The sequence below is a fragment of the Lithobates pipiens genome, unplaced genomic scaffold, assembly GCF_037356315.1.
Source record: "Lithobates pipiens isolate NorthernLeopardFrog02 unplaced genomic scaffold, aLitPip1_a1.2 Scaffold_19, whole genome shotgun sequence".
Lineage (NCBI taxonomy): Eukaryota > Metazoa > Chordata > Amphibia > Anura > Ranidae > Lithobates > Lithobates pipiens.
Genome location: NW_027507764.1, coordinates 434,046,901 through 434,065,031, shown reverse-complemented (window position 1 = coordinate 434,065,031; position 18,131 = coordinate 434,046,901). Strand labels below are relative to the sequence as shown.

Sequence of the window (18,131 nt, the reverse complement as noted above, 5' to 3'; positions counted from 1 at the left end):
CTCAGAGAATGAGCATGCATGCAGGATCAGTGAATGTAATGTAATCTTTTTCCCTCATTTTACATGATGTGGCACAACATAAGTTGTGCATAGGCGCATTTTTTCCATGCATTTCCGCACTTTACTCATAGAGCAGCCCATTTGTTTCAACTGGGCTGCCCTACGTGCAATAAATGTGTCTTGCTTGGCATGGTCAGTTGCCATTAACAATGAATTGTACAGCAATCGTAACATGCATGTGTTCACACGCTATGCTAGTATAACTGTGGGACCAAAGAGGACCTGAACTCTGAAAGCTGTGCCCAAAAATAGGCCAGCAGAGGGCTAGTGTTCTGTATTGACCATAGGTTCCCTGCAGCTGTCCTTTTCCCCTTATGTTATTATTATTATTATACAGGATTTATATAGTGCGAACGGTTTATGCAGCACTTTACAATATAAAAAGAGAAAATACAGTTACAATACAATAAAATACAAGAGGATTAAGAGGGCCCTGCTCAGAAAAGCTTACAATCTAGTAGGGTGGGGAAGGTGGTACAAAAGGTTGTAACTGTGGGGAATGAGCTGATGGAAGTGGTAGGAGATTAGTTGGAGACATGATAGGCTTCCCTGAAGAGATGAGTTTTCAGGAATCGCCTGAAGGTAGCAAGAGTAGGGAATAGCTGGACCAGTGGAGGTAGTGAGTTCCAGAGGATGGGAGAGGCTCTGGAGAAATCCTGAAGATGAGCATGGGAGGAGGAGACGAGAGAGCTTGAGAGTAGGAGGTCTTGAGAAGAGCAAAGGGGACGATTTGGGTGATATTTGGAGACAAGATTGGTGATGTAGCTCAGGGCAGAGTTGTGAATGGCTTTGTATGTTGTGGTTAGTATTATGAATTTAATTCGCTGGGTGATTGGGAGCCAGTGTTGGGGATTGGAGGAGAGGGTTGGCAGACACTGAGCGGTTGGCAAGGTGGATAAGTCCGGCAGCAGCATTCATGATAGACTGAAGAGGGGGTAGCCTATGGCGAGGTAGGTCAATGAGAAGGGAGTCGCAATAGTAAAGGCGAGAGATAATAAGGGAGTGAATGAGGAGCTTGGTGGTTTCATTTGTTAAAAAGGGGCGAATTTTAGAGATGTTACGGAGGGGAATTCTACAAACTTGTTGGCATACCATGCCTTGTTCTGCCCTTTTTATTTATTTTTTGCGTGTGGGGTGGAATAAGCCTTGGCTTCCTAATGTCATAGCTGTCCACATGAGGACTGCTGATCTGTTAACTGGTGGGGAAATAATTAAAAAGCAGAACAGGTTCACAAAGCATGATGGCTAATGTGAATTACTTAACCACTTGGCGCCAGGTGGACATCCTGGGATGGCCTCGACTTTCCGGGTTTATATCTGAATGATGCCTGAGGCTACAGACATCATTCAGATATCGGCATTTTCAGCCGGCGATTCCCTGCACCATAAGAATGATCATAGCGGCTGTTCGTGCTTGCGGGAGGGGGGCTCCCTCTGGTTCTTCTACCGACTCACCGTTTCCATCGGTGAGTTGGACACAGGATCCGCTGGCCCCCGGATAATGATCATAGAGATTTCTGGTGGACCAGATGGTCGCCGGAGTCTCTATGATCGTTCGGAGGCCGGGCGCGATGTTATGACGTCATGCCCGGCCTCTGCATTCACATAATGGCACCGCCTCGGCTGGGAAGCTGTGATCGTTTTTTTTTTTTTTGTTTTTTTTTTATTATTTCGATAGAGGTGAGATGTGGGGTCTTATTGACCCCATATCTCACTGTAAATGGGTCCGATCATGCCAAATTCCTATTACAAGTGATGTTTACATTCCGTAAACATCCCTTGTAATAGGAATATGGCATAAGCGTCACCTATGGGGATTTTTAAATACCAAAGTTTGGCGCCATTCCACAGGCGCATGCAATTTTGAAGTGTGACATGTTGGGTACCTATTTACTCTGCGTATCTTCATCTTTCACATTATGCAAAAAAATTGGGCTAACTTTACTGTTTTTTTTTTATTTATTTTTTAAAGCATGAAACTGTTTTTTTCGAAAAATTGCTGTGCCATTGTATTCTCTAGGGTCTTTGCTAAAAAAACATATATAATGTTTAGGGGTTCTAGCAAAAAAATGATGATAGTAAAGGTTCTCACACAGCTCCTATGGTAGAGGGGTTTCAGGTGTTCTACTTCAACCTTTTTACACTCTCCAAACCAAAAGGGGGAATCTGCCCCAATGGAGCGTAAAGCCTTTAATGTCTTTAGATCTAAAAAATCTACATGGAATTCACCAGGTCTGTCATAGCCTCCTTACATCAGGGATACTTTCTAGCCCTTATGGACATCAGGGAAGTCCATTTGTCCGTGCATCAGTGCTTCCTCCACTTTCTGGCCCCTGTACTATTCATGCTTCCCCCCTCCCCCCACGGTATCCCCATTGTGGAATATCTGGATGACCTCCTAATGAAGGCGCAGCCAGCACAGACTTTGGCCAACAGTATGGCAAGTAAGGACAATCTAGACCTTTGAAAAGGGAGTATCTGGGTCTTATCCTAGACACAGCTCAAGCCAGAGTTTTTTTCTTCTCCGAGAGAAACTTTTTACTCTCCATTCCCAGAATCTTCAGTCCAATGAAGCTTCTGTGAGCGTGAAATCTTAGCTTGTCTGTATCCCATAATGCAAAAATAACTCAAAGTTGCCTTCCCTTTTGCCGTTACCACTGCAAGATGTGTGTCTGACCTGATGGCTTTCTCCTTTTTAAATAACCTTTTTTGGTCTTCTATATGGACAAGATGGTATTGAGGTCTCCAGTGTATCAGGAGATCTCCCTTCATTTTTCATTCATCTTCTTTGTCTGGATGTTGTGCAGGCTGTGTGTGTGTATCTGAACTGCTTTTCCCAATTTTTCCCAATTCTCTCTGAATCTTGCGTCCCTCAATGAACAAGAAAGCAAAGATTTTTGTACTTTCTGTAAAATCCATTTCCTGGAGTTTATCGAGTTTATCGAGTCGAAGATCTCATCCCCCACTGTGTGTATGATCTTTCTTCTAGTATTGCTTTTCTACAAAACATAGACATGATGAGAATGGGAGGGGTTGTACCAGGATCGCCACTGATTTGTTTGCCTGTTTCCAAATATTCCTGTAGATTTTATTTTCCAATGGCATAAAATACTCCTTTCTGTAAGAAAAATGTTCGGCCTGCTCCTTCATTACAGTTTTCTTTGCTGGCAAGGATCAGTATAAGCAATCCTTCATCACAAGTGTCCTCACATAGACACAGTACTGAGGAAGAGAGAATGTCTGACCAGGTCTGTAAGATTACAGAGTGCGCTGGGCAGTGCAGTCCGACTCTGGTGCCTGTTGGATTGTATATTCATACAGAGACACAATGTGCAACTGCAATAGCATTAAAGTGGAGGTAATGGAGTGCAATGTTTGCTTTTTTATTTTTTTTTTTTTTATTTTTTTTTAACTTCAGTTCGGCTTTAAACATGTTTTAGTATCAGACTGGACCAAATAGAGGCAGATTTACGGTTTCAAAGATTTTGCATATGTTGGATGTATTTGTGTTTAATTAAGGACTGTTCCCCTTCCTTCAAGAAAATTATTTTCCAACTGTGAATGCATTAAAAAATAGTTATAGGGATTTGTTGTTGTGTTTATGTACAATGCGATAATAGAAAAAATGGCCAGGGCTTAACCAAATGCCATGAAATGAATGACACATCTGAACCTGTTCGCCCAAAGATGACCATTTATTGTTTCTTTAAGATGCTTATAAAAATCATGCAGCTTATGGGTTACAAAAAAAAACTAAAAGAAAAGTATGGGTTAAAAATAAATAAACACTTACTTATACTCATCTAGGTGGATGCAGCTTCCATCCAATGCTACATCTGTCCCCTGCAGCTTCTACGACTAAAAACTGAGCAATCAAAGACCACTGATTGCTCAGTTCCCAGCCTTCAGTGAGCATTGGAGTACTGGGCTGTGGAGGGGAAGGTAGCGGCTGGCTCAGTCTCCCAGTGGCTTACTGACTCTGAGACAGCTGCTGGTCCAGGCATCTGGGTGGATCCCAACTGTAATGTCAAGTTCGAGCCAGAGCCTGGACGAGGCTGAGTGACATCCGCCAACAGCAGGCTGCAGAACGAACTGCACTCCTGTGATCCTCAGGAGAAATATAGCCAAAATAGCTTTGGCTATACTTCTCCTTTTAAACAGAAGTGGTGTATGGAGGTTTGTAAACTAGAATATAAGCTTACTATGTATTTGTTGTCTTGACTTGACTTATACACTTTTAAATAGAACGTATTATCTGAAGTAAAACATGTTAAAGTGTGAAAGACACAAAACTGCATGAACCCCCTGCAAGCGCTCATAAATACATTAAGACCCCTTTCACATTGAGGCATTTTCAGGTGCTTTTGGGCTAAAAATATACATGTAAAGCGCCTGAAAAATGGCTCCCCTGCAGTCTGTGTGAAAGCCCTAGTGCTTTCACACTGAGGCGATGTGCTGGCAGGACGTTAAAAAAAGCTCCTGCATGCAGAATCTTTGGAGCGGTGAAAGAGCAGTGTATACACTACTCCTCTACGCTCCTGCCCATTGAAATGCATGGGCAGCGTTGGCAAAGCACTGCTGCAATGACGCTTTGTGAGTCGTTTTAACCCTTTTTCGGCCACTAGCGGGGATTAAAGGCGCCCCGCTAGCGGGTGAAAAACCTCTGCAAAAACAATGGTAAAGCACCGCTTTACAGCCAACTCCCCAGTGTGAAAGCAGCCTTACCATCAACAAAATCCAGCTCCAGACAATGCTATTTCTCATTCGCTCATTGACAGACACGGCGCTTCCTTATTCAGAACCATAGGGTTATATCGCCCCCTACAGGAGTAGGACACTAGGCAGAAAAAAGACTTAGCTATGCCCGTGGGCAGTCCTATGTGATATAAACCCCCCCTCTCTGCTATAGACCTGCTGGGATCTCTGGTCCTGGCAATATTTTGATTTTGCTTTTTAAGCTGCTTTGTTTCCTGTGAGATCTACAATCGATTGCTGGACTGGGCGATGGGCTGGACACAAAGATCCAGTGGTCTCCCCAGTCTGGCCAGCTATGCGCTAGGTCAGCCATGATTTAGCCCTACTGGGCGGGGGCTGGCTCTGCGATTCAAACGTCTCACGAGGTCACATACGACCGAGTCTTGGCCTGTGTCTCAGTGTTCCTCATGGCCGACAGCCCACCCACTTTGGTGGTGAGGAGGGTCTGTCTGTGAGTGTTACCCATGCACTTGCTGGAACGGTAAGTTAGGGGCCCCCCTCCTCTCCTTCCCTGGAGTGGTGTGGGGTGGGGGTACTCCCTAGGGTGGTCGGTCCCTCCTGGGTTCTGAACTGGTACTGGAGCTGGATTTTGTTGTCCCAGTCTGACCATAGTGTCCCAGTCTTAGTCCGTAGGGTTCAATATTGAGTTGGCCCACCCTTTTGCTGCTATAACCACTTCAATTCTTCTGGGAAGGCTGTCCACAAGATTTAGGAGTTTGTCTATGGGAATGTTTGACCATTCTTCCAGAAGCACATTTGTGAGGTCAGGCACTGGTGTTGGATGAGGAGGCGTGGCTCACAGTCTCCGCTCTAATTCATCCCAAAGGTGTTCTATCAGGTTGAGGTCACGACTCATCCGTGTCTTTATGGACCTTGCTTCGTGCACTGGTCCAAATCATTTGGTGGATTGTGGAATTATGGTGTGTGGTTGTTTTTCAGGGCTTGGGCTTGGCCCCTTAGTAAAGGGAACTCTTAAGGCATCAGCATACAGTGGGGACAGAAAGTATTCAGAACACCTTCACTCTTTGTTATATTGCTGCCATTTGCTAAAATAATTTGAGTTCATTTTTTTCCTCATTAATGTACACACATATTGACAGAAAAACACAGAATTGTTGACATTTTTGCAGATTTATTAAAAAAGAAAAACTGAAATATCACATGGTCCTAAGTTATTCAGACCATTTGCTCAGTATTTAGTAGAAGCACCCTTTTGATCTAATACAGCCATGAGTCTTTTTGGGAAATATGCAACAAGTTTTTCACACCTGGATTTGGGGATCCTCTGCCATTCCTCCTTGCAGATCCTCTCCATTTCTGTCAGGTTGGATGGTAAATGTTGGTGGACAGCCATTTTTAGGTCTCTCCAGAGATGCTCAAGAAAAAGAGGGCTCCCACTGTGTCAGCATTAGCAATGTATTGGCCCCATCCCTATATATAGACCAAGAAGAACCCCCTAGATGGGAGTTTGACAGACAGAGATGTTCAATTGGGTTTAAGGCAGGGCTCTGGGTGGGCCATTCAATAATAGTCACGAAGTTGTTGTGAAGCCACTCCTTCATTATTTTAGCTATGTGCTTAGGGTCATTGTCTTGTCTTAGGTCCAGAGAAGGTTTTTGTCCAGGATATCCCTGTACATTCATCTTTCCCTCGATTACAACCAGTCGTCCTGTCCCTGCAGCTGAAAAACACCCCCACAGCATCCTGCTGCCACCACCATGCTTCACTGTTGGGACTGTATTAGACAGGTGATGAGCAGTGCCTGGTTTTCTCCACACATACTGTTTAGAATTAAGGCCAAAAAATTCTATCTTGGTCTCATCAGACCAGAGAATCATAATTCTCACCATCTTGGAGTCCTTCAGGTGTTTTTTTTTTTTTTTTTTTTTTTTTTTTTTTTAGCAAACTCTATGCAGGCTTTCATGTGTCTTGCACTGAGGAGAGGCTTCCGTCGGGCCACTCTGCCAATATCCTGACTGGTGGAGGGCTGCAGTGATGGTTGACTTTCTACAACTTTCTCCCATCTCCCGACTGCATCTCTGGAGCTCAGCCACAGTGATCTTTGAGTTCTTCTTTACCTCTCTCAGCAAGGCTCTTCTCCCTCGATAGCTCAGTTTAGCCAGACAGCCAGCTCTAGGAAGGGTTCTGGTCATCCCAAACATCTTCCATTTAAGGATTATGGAGGCCACTGTGCTCTTAGGAACTTTAAGTGCAGCAGAAAGATTTTTGTAACCTTGGCCACAGTTCTGTCTCTGAGCTCTTCAGGCAGTTCCTTTGACCTCATGATTCTCATTTGCTCTGACATGCATTGTGAGCTGTAAGGTTTTATATAGACAGGTGTGTGGCTTTCCTAATCCAGGTCCAATAAGTCCAATCAGTAAGTCCAATCAGTGTAATCAAACACAGCTGGACTCAAATGAAGTTGTAGAACCATCTCAAGGATGATCAGAAGAAATGGACAGCACCTGAGTTCAATAAGAGTGTCACAGCAAAGGGTCTGAATACTTAGGACCATGTGATATTTCAGTTTTCCTTTTTTAATAAATCTGCAAAAATATCAACAATTCTGTGTTTTCCTGTCAATTTGGGGTGCTGTGTGTACATTAATGAGGAAAAAAATTAACATAAATTATTTTAGCAAATGGCTGCAATATAACAAAGTGAAAAATTTAAGGGGGTCTAAATACTTTCTATCCCCACTGTACCTAGACATTTTGGACAAATTCATGCCCCCAGCTTTGTGGGAACAGTTTGAATTTGGCCCCTTCCTGTTCCAACATGACTGCGCATTTGTGCACAAAAAAAGTCCATAAAGACATGCATGAGCGAGTTTGGGGGTGGGGAAACTTGACTGGCCTGCACAGAGTCCTGATCTCAACCCGATAGAACACCTTTGGAATAAATTAGAGCAGAGACTGGGAGCCAGACATTCTCATCCACATCAGTGCCTGACCTCACAAATTAGTTGAAGCTGTTATAGCTTCAATATTGAATCCTACGGACTAAGACACCATTAGTTCTTGTGCGTGTAAAGATGGTTGTACCAATACTTTTGACAATATGGCTTATGTTTATAATAAGCATGTTTAAATCCTTGACTGTTGATTATACTACTTAATCTTTTGGAAGTCTGTGCCAAGCATTAACTTCTCTGTCAGTAAAATAATACTTTATTAGTTAATTTTATTAGATTAGCTTTGAATGTTCCTCCAATTTTTCTGATCATAAATTTGGGGAATAAAAGAGGTGCGCTAGGGACAGTATGGCTGATGTATAAAGGGTTAGATAATGCTTCTCCAGCCTGGGAATAACTTGACTTGCTGCAGCTTCTAATGTACACTTTGAGAAGCTTACAACTGTGTAAGATGGAAGCTAAGGCTAAAGTTCAGCTTTACATCATTTCTAAGAAATATTTACTTGATTACAAGTAAACCACCCTACATTGCAGCCCAAACACAGAAATTCTCACTGTATTTCATTGAAAACTTTTTGAAGAAAACAGCAGAGGAAAGAACCCTTAAAGCGGAGGTTCACCCTAAAGTGGACCTCCGCTCATCGGAACCCTCCCCCCCTCCGGCGCCACAATTGGCACCTTTCAGGGGGGAGGGGGGTGCAGATACCTGTACAGTACAGGTATTCTGCACCTACTTCCGGGATAGCTCTCTGCGGAAAGGGGCGTAGATTACGCCCCTTTCCGCAAGTGCCCGCCCCTTTCCGCAAGTGCCCCGCTGCCTGCTGGGAAACACACAGATCCCAGAGGCAGCGGGGACCGTCCTCATTGCGCAGCGCGATTCGCAGTAGGGAACCGGGAAATGAAGCCGAAAGGCTCCATTTCCTGATTCCCATACCCAAGATGGCGGCGGCAACACCTTACAGACGATCTAGAGATCGGCTTCGGGTGCCGACATCGCGGGCGCGCTGGACAGGTAAGTGTCACTATTTTAAAAGTCAGCAGCTGCAGTATTTGTAGCTGCTGGCTTTTAAAAAAAAAAAAAAAACGCGGAGTCCCGGTGGACTTCTGCTTTGAAGCTAAGAGATAAAGATCCAGAGCTATTCATCAAGAACAATTTATTTCTGTACGTGAATTCTTTGTTGTAAGCTTAGCTGCTTGTTTTGTTATGACATTTTACTTAAGTTTTATGAACTGCTTATTTTCTATGATAATGCTCTGTGTATAGTAATGCTTGAAATGTAATTTCAGGTTGCTTCTGGAGAGTGCAATGAAGACACAGAAGTCTATAACATCACGCTGTGTACAGGAGATGAGCTCACGTTAATGGGCCAGGCTGAAATTCTGTATGCAAAAACATCCAAGGAGAAATCACGTCTGAATACAATTTTTAAGAAGATTGGAAAATTGAACTCAATCAGCAAGTTGGGTAAAGGCAAAATGCCTTGCCTAATCTGTATGAATCATAGAACTAATGAAAGCATCAGCCTTCCATTCCAATGTAAAGGAAGGTTTAGCACTCGCAGCCCTTTAGAGATTCAAATGCAAGATGGGGAACACACAATCCGCAACATTGTAGAGAAAACACGACTGCCTGTGAATGTGACTGTGCCTAGCCCTCCTCCCCGTAACCCCTACGACCTTCATTTCATTCGGGAGGGACATCGGTATAAGTTTGTCAACATCCAAACCAAGACTGTTGTCGTTTGTTGTGTGCTGCGTGGCAGCAAAATCATTCCCATGCATTTTCCCTTACATTTGTCTGTCCCAAAGTTTAGCCTTCCTGAAAACGTAGCGAAAGGTGAAGCGTGGCAAGAGTCCGTAGTTCAGCATTGGTACAACATATGTCAAGAACAGTTCGACATTGAGGAATATTCTCGGGCGGTGAGGGATGTTAAAGCAGACTGGAATGAGGAATGTAAGAGTCCAAAAAAGAGCTATTGTTCTGGACATAGTCATATACCCAACTCGCTAAGCTATGCCCGTGATGAGCTGACCCAATCTTTCCATCGACTTTCTGTCTGTGTTTATGGAAATAACTTGCATGGAAACAGTGAAGTAAACCTGCATGGCTGTCGGGACATTTGTGGGGACTGGGCAGTGTACCCTCAAGATTCCCCACAGTACCAGGACTCTGGTGACAGTGGAAGTGATTACCTCTTCCCTGAAACTGGTGAGGAATCCATAAGTCTACCAGCCAAGCCAGAGCTTCCCTATGAGGAGCTCTGGTTAGAAATGGGAACAGTAAAACGAGGAGGACAGCCCCTCACCCGTTCACAAAGTGAAAAGAACAAATGTGATCCTTTTAGGGGGTCACTTCATTCCAAGTGTGGCACATCCTCTCTCTCATCCCCTGGATCTCTTCTGACCAGCAAGTGTTGTGATATACCCCTACCTCCACCTCCAGTGCCTCCCAAATCAGAAGCTGTAAGTATCTTATGAGTTTGAGTCCAACATTTCTAAAGTGGCTGCAGTTTATGCAATGCTGCACAGTTATTTATATGTATTATTTCAGGGAACGCATTGAGTTAATATCTGAAGAGTGCATTGAAAACAATAGAAATATTAATCAAATGCACCTCGTTTAGTTTCCCTTGCACTTAATAAGGGGTTATGCAATCAAACTCAGAGGCAGGACAATTGTACCTTGGTCAGCTTTATGAAACAAGCAAACCATTGTATAGGTTATTAGTATACTACACAAAATCTGGTATTAGTTGTTTCCTGATCAGTAATGGAACACACTGTATAAGGTCATGAATTCAAGGGCTTTGGGTTGTTTTGACAAGCTTGACTTTAACATCACTTTGAGTTGCTTCTGAGATCTGCAGTGACGTGCAGTTGACCTCCTTTTCACCTGCATTTGACCTGCTTCAAGCTGCTTTTGTATTCCTTCACACTTGTATGAGTAGAGAAGCAGTTCTGATGCAAACAAAGGCCCATTGACATGGGCCCTTTAAATTTCCTTATTTAATGTATGCATATACCAATTTTATTTTTAAATACATAATTACCTTTCTCTGGTACAAATTAAAACGTGAAATACAAATATTTCAGTTATATGGGCCTGTTTAAATGGATTTTGAACCTGTGTTGATCTACAAATGCAGCTTGTTTTGACATCAGTTTAGGATGTTTAGGAGACCATTAAAAGAAATCAATGGCAAGTGCATTTGACCTGCAATCAACTCGTTTCAAGTTGCTTCTGTATTCTTATAAATCTGGATAGAAAAGCAGTTCTGACATAAGCAAAAGCTTATTGACACAGGCACTTAAGTGTATATCCTCTAAGGCTGTGTTTTAAAGCTTCACTTTTCACCTTACCTTCACCTTACCTCAATTCAGTTGAAACAGTTTTAGGGTTCTGTAGTTTATACAAGACATCCAGTGCCAAAAACATAAGAAATGTATGACAAAACAGATTACATGAGTTTGTATAAATAATCAGCACTACACTTCTGATGCTGAAACGTGAATCCTGCAATACTAAAGCATCCTAAAGCATCCATACATGGATCGAAATTCAGGCAGTTCAACAAGGAATGGAAGAATTTTGATCCATGTATGGCACTGTGGTTGAACAGACATCGATCTACCAATCAACATCTGTACAACCATCCTGTCTGAAGTTAATTGCTCAATCAACACTGCAGGCTATAATCTGCAGTGCTGATCAGCGTATTTAGACAGCAGGAAATTCTCCCAACTCAGCATAAAAGATACGGCAGGGAGGATTCCCCCATCCACCTCAAATGTGTGGATGGGTTAATTGGGTCCATTTTTTTTTTTTTCTTTCAACCCACTGGTTGAGTGAAAAAACTAAAAACGAAATGTATGGTCTGCCTAAGGATAGGAATATTTGAGCTGCCATTGCTATCTCGTATTGAACCTCCTGACTGGGGCTGTTGTACTTCTGAACCTACTGATTCATTGATTTGGATTCAGCATGCACCCAACGAAGTTTTGAGAGATCGAACTTTGTTCTTGCTTGCTCCAGGTCAGTCACTTGCCATGAAGTGAAGCCACAACCAGAATGGCGGCCACAGAACTTGTACATTTGAAACAAGTCGGCAAAGGCTTCTACAGTTTTCTATCCTTAAAGATTTATTTTAAAGAAACCCAGTTGAAGGCGAAAAGTGGGCTGCCACAGTTTCCGTTTTTACTCATTGACCTAGATCAGGTATGTAGATCAGAAGCGGTGACATTGATAGCGGCATACTTGTTCTAGGTCATCAACTCAGAAATGTTCAAGGACAGAGACAGCCATCCAACCTTTTGCGAAGCTTGACAAAAAAAGCCTCCATATTTCTATTATGACAAGTAATTTTTTAAATGAGGTTTCCAGTGACTATACTCAGATGCATATCTCTCTGCTTATTAGCACACACAAGTTATTAGTGTTCTTAGCGCCTTTGTGTTGTGATGATGGGAGCCTAAATATCAGAACTTATCAGCAATGTCAGCTGATGGTATCACTGAGACTGTAGCTTGTTTCTTCAGATCACATTTTGCTCTAAGAAGTTTCTTGCTGGTAAATGTAAGCAAAAATGGCACGGCAGTCTTACAGAAGAATTAAACCCCTCTACTTAAAGAGGAAGTAAACCCTGATGAGTTTACTTCCTCTTTCATTCCCTGCAAAGGCAAAGCATAATGGACTACTATGCATCGCATAGTAGCCCATTATGTGTCACTTACCTGACACAGGAGCCAGCGAAGTCGCCGCTGTCCCCTGTAGTCCACCGCATCCATCTTGTTGTTGGGGTCTCGCAGCTCCGCCGCTGTCATTCGGCGAAGCCGCGATGACGTCACTCCCGCGCATGCGCACGGGAGCCGACACGCGCGGCAGCTCCATTGCTGAGAATGCCGCGCTCAGTGCGCCTGCGCGCCGCTGTCTACGGCGCATGTGCCGTAGACAGCGGTGCCCGTTTTCGGGCAAATATCTTCTAAACCATATAGGTTTAGGAGATATTGCTTGGACCTACAGGTAAGCCTTAATCTAGGCTTACCTGTAGGTCAAAGTGGTTTGTAAGGGTTTACAACCACTTTAATACTTAAAGGCAAGAATGGTAGTCATTGAGTCAAAATTATATAATTATACAACTATTACTCTTAACTAAGATTAAGGCAGTATGTGCATGATAATGCTCCAAGGGTACTGGATTTTTCTGCATGACAGAAAAATGCATCTCATGTTTTGTGTGTGTGTGTGTGTATATGCACATGCACACATTGCTAATGTTACTTAAAAAAAAAGAAAATGAATGTACCCACCACATCTAAGGACCGGAAGCTATAATATATTGCATTTTTGTTCTTGGGTTTAGCTATCCTTTTTAATCGAGGCATTTCTACAGTCCAGCCATGGGCCAATTGGGGCCTGCATTCCGGTTTAATGCGGCCCCACTGGTAATTTGTATTTATATATCTTTTGTGACCCCCAACAAATCCCTGAGCACTGCAGATTTGTTGGGGGGGCGCAAAAGATATATGCCGTATTTATCATTCTGGCAAACTTGGAGAGGACAGAGAGGGGCGGGTGAGTGCCATCAGACTACATACAGGAGAATCTCCAGTTTACTTGGTGGCCTCTGTAATTGAAAGTCCTGTCTCCTGCACTGGCATTGGGTGACTGTTCTGTCTATCATAGAAGGTGGCACTTTGTATTAAAGAGGCCGCCGAGTAAACAAGAGAGTCTCCTCTATGTAATCTGTTGGCGCTCGTCCCGCTCCCCTCCCTGTCCCCTTTGAGGCTGCAGATGGGCATCGAACAGGCTGCACTGATGGAAATGGCGAGGCTGCATTCAGAGGCTGCATTCATGGCAATGGTAAGGTTGCAGATGGGCACAGATTAGGCTTAGACCCTTGTTTTGCTTCACAGTTCTGTATTTAAAATGTAAGTTTTTTTTCCCTGAAACTTCCCTCTTAAAGTGAAGGTGCGTGTTATACGCCGATATCCAAATAACGAGCCTAAGCTCATCCTTGGACTCTTCACCACACACAGCCACAAAGGCAAGATAATTCTTGTTGGGCAGTGTATTAGTTCATTTGCATTTGATTTTAATGGTTCAAAGAATGTCAGGCAAAATGGTTGGCCCTCATGCATGTTAACTTCATCAAATCTGGCCCTGTTTGAAAAAAGTTTGGACACCCCTGCTTTAATCAAAAATCTTCCCAGCTGAACAAAGAGCACAAAAATAACCTAATAAAGTCTCTAACCCTTTCCTTCCCATCCAAAACTCTAGAAAAAAAAACGGTCTATACTTACACTGAACCCCGTCCCCTGCCTGAAGCCTAACCTAACCCTAAAATGTAACATCTTGAAAAAAATTCATGAATGCCATCCTTAACTACCATGTAGAACAGTGGCCTCCAAACTACGGCCTTGGGGGCTGGATGTAGATTGCTTTTATCAGGCCCTTGGGAACCTATTCCTCCCAATGATAACAGGGCACTATTCCTTCTACACCAACAATGGGGCATAATTCCTGTCACTGATACCAACATTAGGACACTATTCCTACCACTGACCCCCACAATAGCATACTATTCTTCCCAGTGACACCAATGATGGAAAACTATTCCTTTCACTGGTACCAACTGCAGGATTCTTTTCCTCCCACTGATGCCAAAAATTGGGGCACTATTCCTTCCCTCTAATACCAACAGTAGGGTAAAATTCCCCCCACTAATACCAGTGAATGGACATTCTTTACTCCCATTGGTACCAGAGCATTTTCTACTCATGCTGGCCACAGTCTGGCCCCTTCAAAGTCTGAAGGACAGTAGGATGGCCTTTTGTTCAGAAAGTTTGGGGACCCCTGTTATAGAGCACCAAAGCTGTTGGCACCAATAGATCTACATTGTTTAAGATTACGCTAACAAAAATTACTTCTTCACATCACTGGGAAAAATCTTAGAGCCCAGAAATTGGAATAGCCTTGCCATTATATGTCTATGCAGGCTTTTACATGTACTCCTGCGCCTTCTATTCTATTGGCTGTATATACAAATGTAAGCCTTGTTTTATTTATTTTTTCATCCCTGAGGTTTTAACTGTACATTCTTTATTTAATAGAACAGTCAGTAAGAAAATACAGATATAAGTTTTTTTTTTTGTGCCACCCAAAACCCCACAAATGCATATGCGTGCATCATAATGTACATTCCTTACATGCCTCTTTACTGGTAGCATCCCACATCCTGCATGCAAAAGACTATGGTATCTACAGAAACTAAGACTTCAAAAGGGAAAAGAAAAAAAGCTTTAAAATTATTTAATCATGGTTACAATTCATCATTTTATCTAGATTATTTTTTTTTTTACTTTTCTATAATTGTTTTTACCAGATGGTAATCATTTTTTTGTCTTTTAATCTTCAAAGTGAGGGTAATACTGTAGATTAGTACATCAGTAACATCATCATTTCAGACAGTCTTGTTTTAAACCCTGCATTTTAGCAAAAATGTACAAATAGATACTCATTGTAGCAAAAAGAATTTGCTGCCTGTGAGATCCATGTACACAGTTCCCAACTGTCCCTGATTTGGTACAAAGTCCCTCTGTCCCTCTTTCCTCCTCATTTGTTCTTAATTTTTGTCTGACCTGTATAGTTGTATATAAAATGCAATTTTAATCTTTCAAAAAGTGTTTTCCCAGCGCTAAACCTTTCATCCAATTAATTTTTTTTTCTTTTTTCTTTTTTTTTTCTTTTTTTTTTTTTTTTTTTTTTTTTTTTAACCACTCAGTGTAAGTCAATTTAATAGCTATGGGACCACCTCAGCTTTCAGCTCAGCGTCCCTTCCATGCAATCACATCATAGTGGCAAGTTTTTTTTTTTTTTTTTTTTTTTGAGAGTGTTGATACCAGGCTTACTACTTTACATATTAACCTTCTCATCCCTCTTAATCACACACTCCCATCTTCTCCCTCCTCTTACCACTACCCCCCCTACCTATCTGTGGACCACCTTATCCTATTTTTTCTGTAAGTACTTTAATTTCTACTAGTTTGTACCTTGTTATATCTTAACTGTACCTATTTTAGGGCCTCCTCAACCCCTCTGAGATGAGCCATTTCTTCCTAAAATCTGCCCAGCACTTCCATTTCTCTATAATTGGCGTAATACTCTGCTCTTCCCAGCTACCTCTCAGACACTCCATTTTATAGGTCTTTTCTACCGAGTCCACCCATTCTCACATTGACGGGGCTTCCTTCTCTTGCCATTTCTTCGGTATTAATTTTTTACCTGCATTCAGCAGATGGGGGATCACCGATTCCTTGTATTGTCTAAGCCCAATTCTTGTCCCATGGAATAACACTACCCAGGGATCAGCTTTCACCTCTGTTTGTAATCTCTTTAATGAGGGCTATAATTTGGTTCCAGTAAGGTTTTATTTTTGGACAACTCCACCACAGATGTGTCATCGTGCCCACCTCTCTACATCCCCTCCAACATTCCCTGGCGCCATCCTGCTGAAATTTGCTTTTCCTCTCTGGGGTATAGTACCATCTCGTCAAACATTTAAAGCTCATTTCCGCCGTTCTAGCGTCTACTGCCGAGCCATGCACTAATTTAAATATTTTCCTTAATATTGTGTTCTCTGGTTGTGTTCCTAGTTCCCTCTCCCATTTTTTGATGTACGCAGGTACCCCCAGCTCTACTCCCTCCAACAGCATTCTGTACCATCTCGAAACAATTTTCTTTGATGTCTTTAATGTACAAAGCTGTTCCAAAGGGGTTAAATCTTCCGCTGTTCTAACCCGTGCGGGGAGTTTTTTAATAAAACTCGAAAGCTGTGCGTACCTCCATTCATCAATTATCATCATCTCTTTTTTTTGTGCCAACTCGTGATATGGTGCTAATCCCTCCCCTTTCATTACATCTTTTAATTTTACCTCCTCTTTAACCCAATTTCCTCCTATCTCCTGACACCCTGGTAGGAAAAAATTATTATTCTTTAATGCTATAAGTGGTGAATTGTATTTTCCGTTAAATTGCCTATATATCTTGTCCCATATCCTCAACGTGTTTCGTGTAATATTATTCCCTTCCAAAAATACGTTTCTCTCAAATGGAGGATTCCAAATTTGCTTCTCCAATTTTGTTCTACATAAATCGTGTTCCAATCTCACCCATCTTTTCTCTGTGTTATCCCTTATACTCCATTCACTCACTCTAGACACTGCAACTGCTTCATAATAAGTCTGTGCATCTGGTACTGCTACTCCACCCCTGTTCTTTGGTTGTCGAAGTGTCGCGAAGGCCACCCTGGCTTTTTTATTTTTCCACACAAATTTCATTAGGATGGCTTTTAATTTTGACAAGTAAACATTGGACAAAGGTATTGGGAGCATCTGAAACCTGTATAAGATCTTAGGAAATATTATCATCTTTAATGAATTTATTCTCCCCAGCCATGATAGTGCCCTATAGCTACACCTTTTACATTCTGCCTGTATCTCGTCTAATAACGGGATGTAATTACAACGGTACATTTTTCTCTCTGTTTTTGCTAGCTTTATCCCTAAATATTTGAGTTCACTCTTCCACGGGAATTTCCAACTTTGTTGTGTCTTTTGTGCCTCTCGCTTGTTAATGTTAATATTCATTATCTCCGATTTTGACCTATTTATTTTAAAATTTGAGACCTCCCCATACTGGTCGAGTAACTTTAATAATTCTGGCATAGATGTCTTTGGGTTGTTCAAGTACACTAAAATATCGTCCGCGAACGCGGAGTATTTGTATTCAACTTTTTTCACTTTCACCCCTTCTATTCCAGGATCTCCCCTTATTGCTGCCAGGAGTGGTTCCAAGGAGAGCACAAACAGGAGGGGTGAAAGCGGGCAACCCTGCCTTGTACCCCTCTCCATCTCAAAAGGCTCCGACTCATACCCATTAACTTTTATACGTGTCTTTGGATGATCATACAATACTTTCACCCTCTGTATCATCTTTGGTCCTAACCCCATCTTCTCTAGTGTCTTAAACATAAACCCCCAGTCTACTCTGTCGAAGGCTTTCTGTGCGTCCAACGACAGAAGCAGACTGGGGGTTCCACCCTGTCGCATCTTTTGAAGCAGGAGAAGTGTCTTTATTCCATTGTCCTTTCCCTCTCGACCCCCCTATAAAACCCGTCTGATCTGGGTGGACCAGTGTTGTCATTAAATCCTTCATTCGCTCTGCTAATACTTTAGCATACAGCTTTGTATCCGCGTTTAACAGCGAAATCGGCCTGTAGCTGGTACACTGTGTGGGATCTTTGCCTTCTTTCTGTATTAGTGTAATGTAGTCATCCAATTTCTAAATGGCTGCATTTGTAAATTTTAAAAGCCAGTATAAAAGGTATAGTAGTGGTAAAAAAAA

General features: G+C 42.4%; 1 protein-coding gene across 1 annotated transcript in view; it reads left to right on the top strand.

The window, feature by feature from the left end:
* The window catches only part of GAREM1 (GRB2 associated regulator of MAPK1 subtype 1), a 229,634-nt gene that overhangs the window by 182,263 nt on the left and 29,240 nt on the right, over positions 1–18,131 (top strand). The window contains exon 4 of the mRNA XM_077492623.1: positions 9,017–10,192. Within this exon, the coding sequence (XP_077348749.1) occupies positions 9,017–10,192 (1,176 nt within the window). The remainder of the gene's footprint in view (positions 1–9,016; positions 10,193–18,131) is intronic.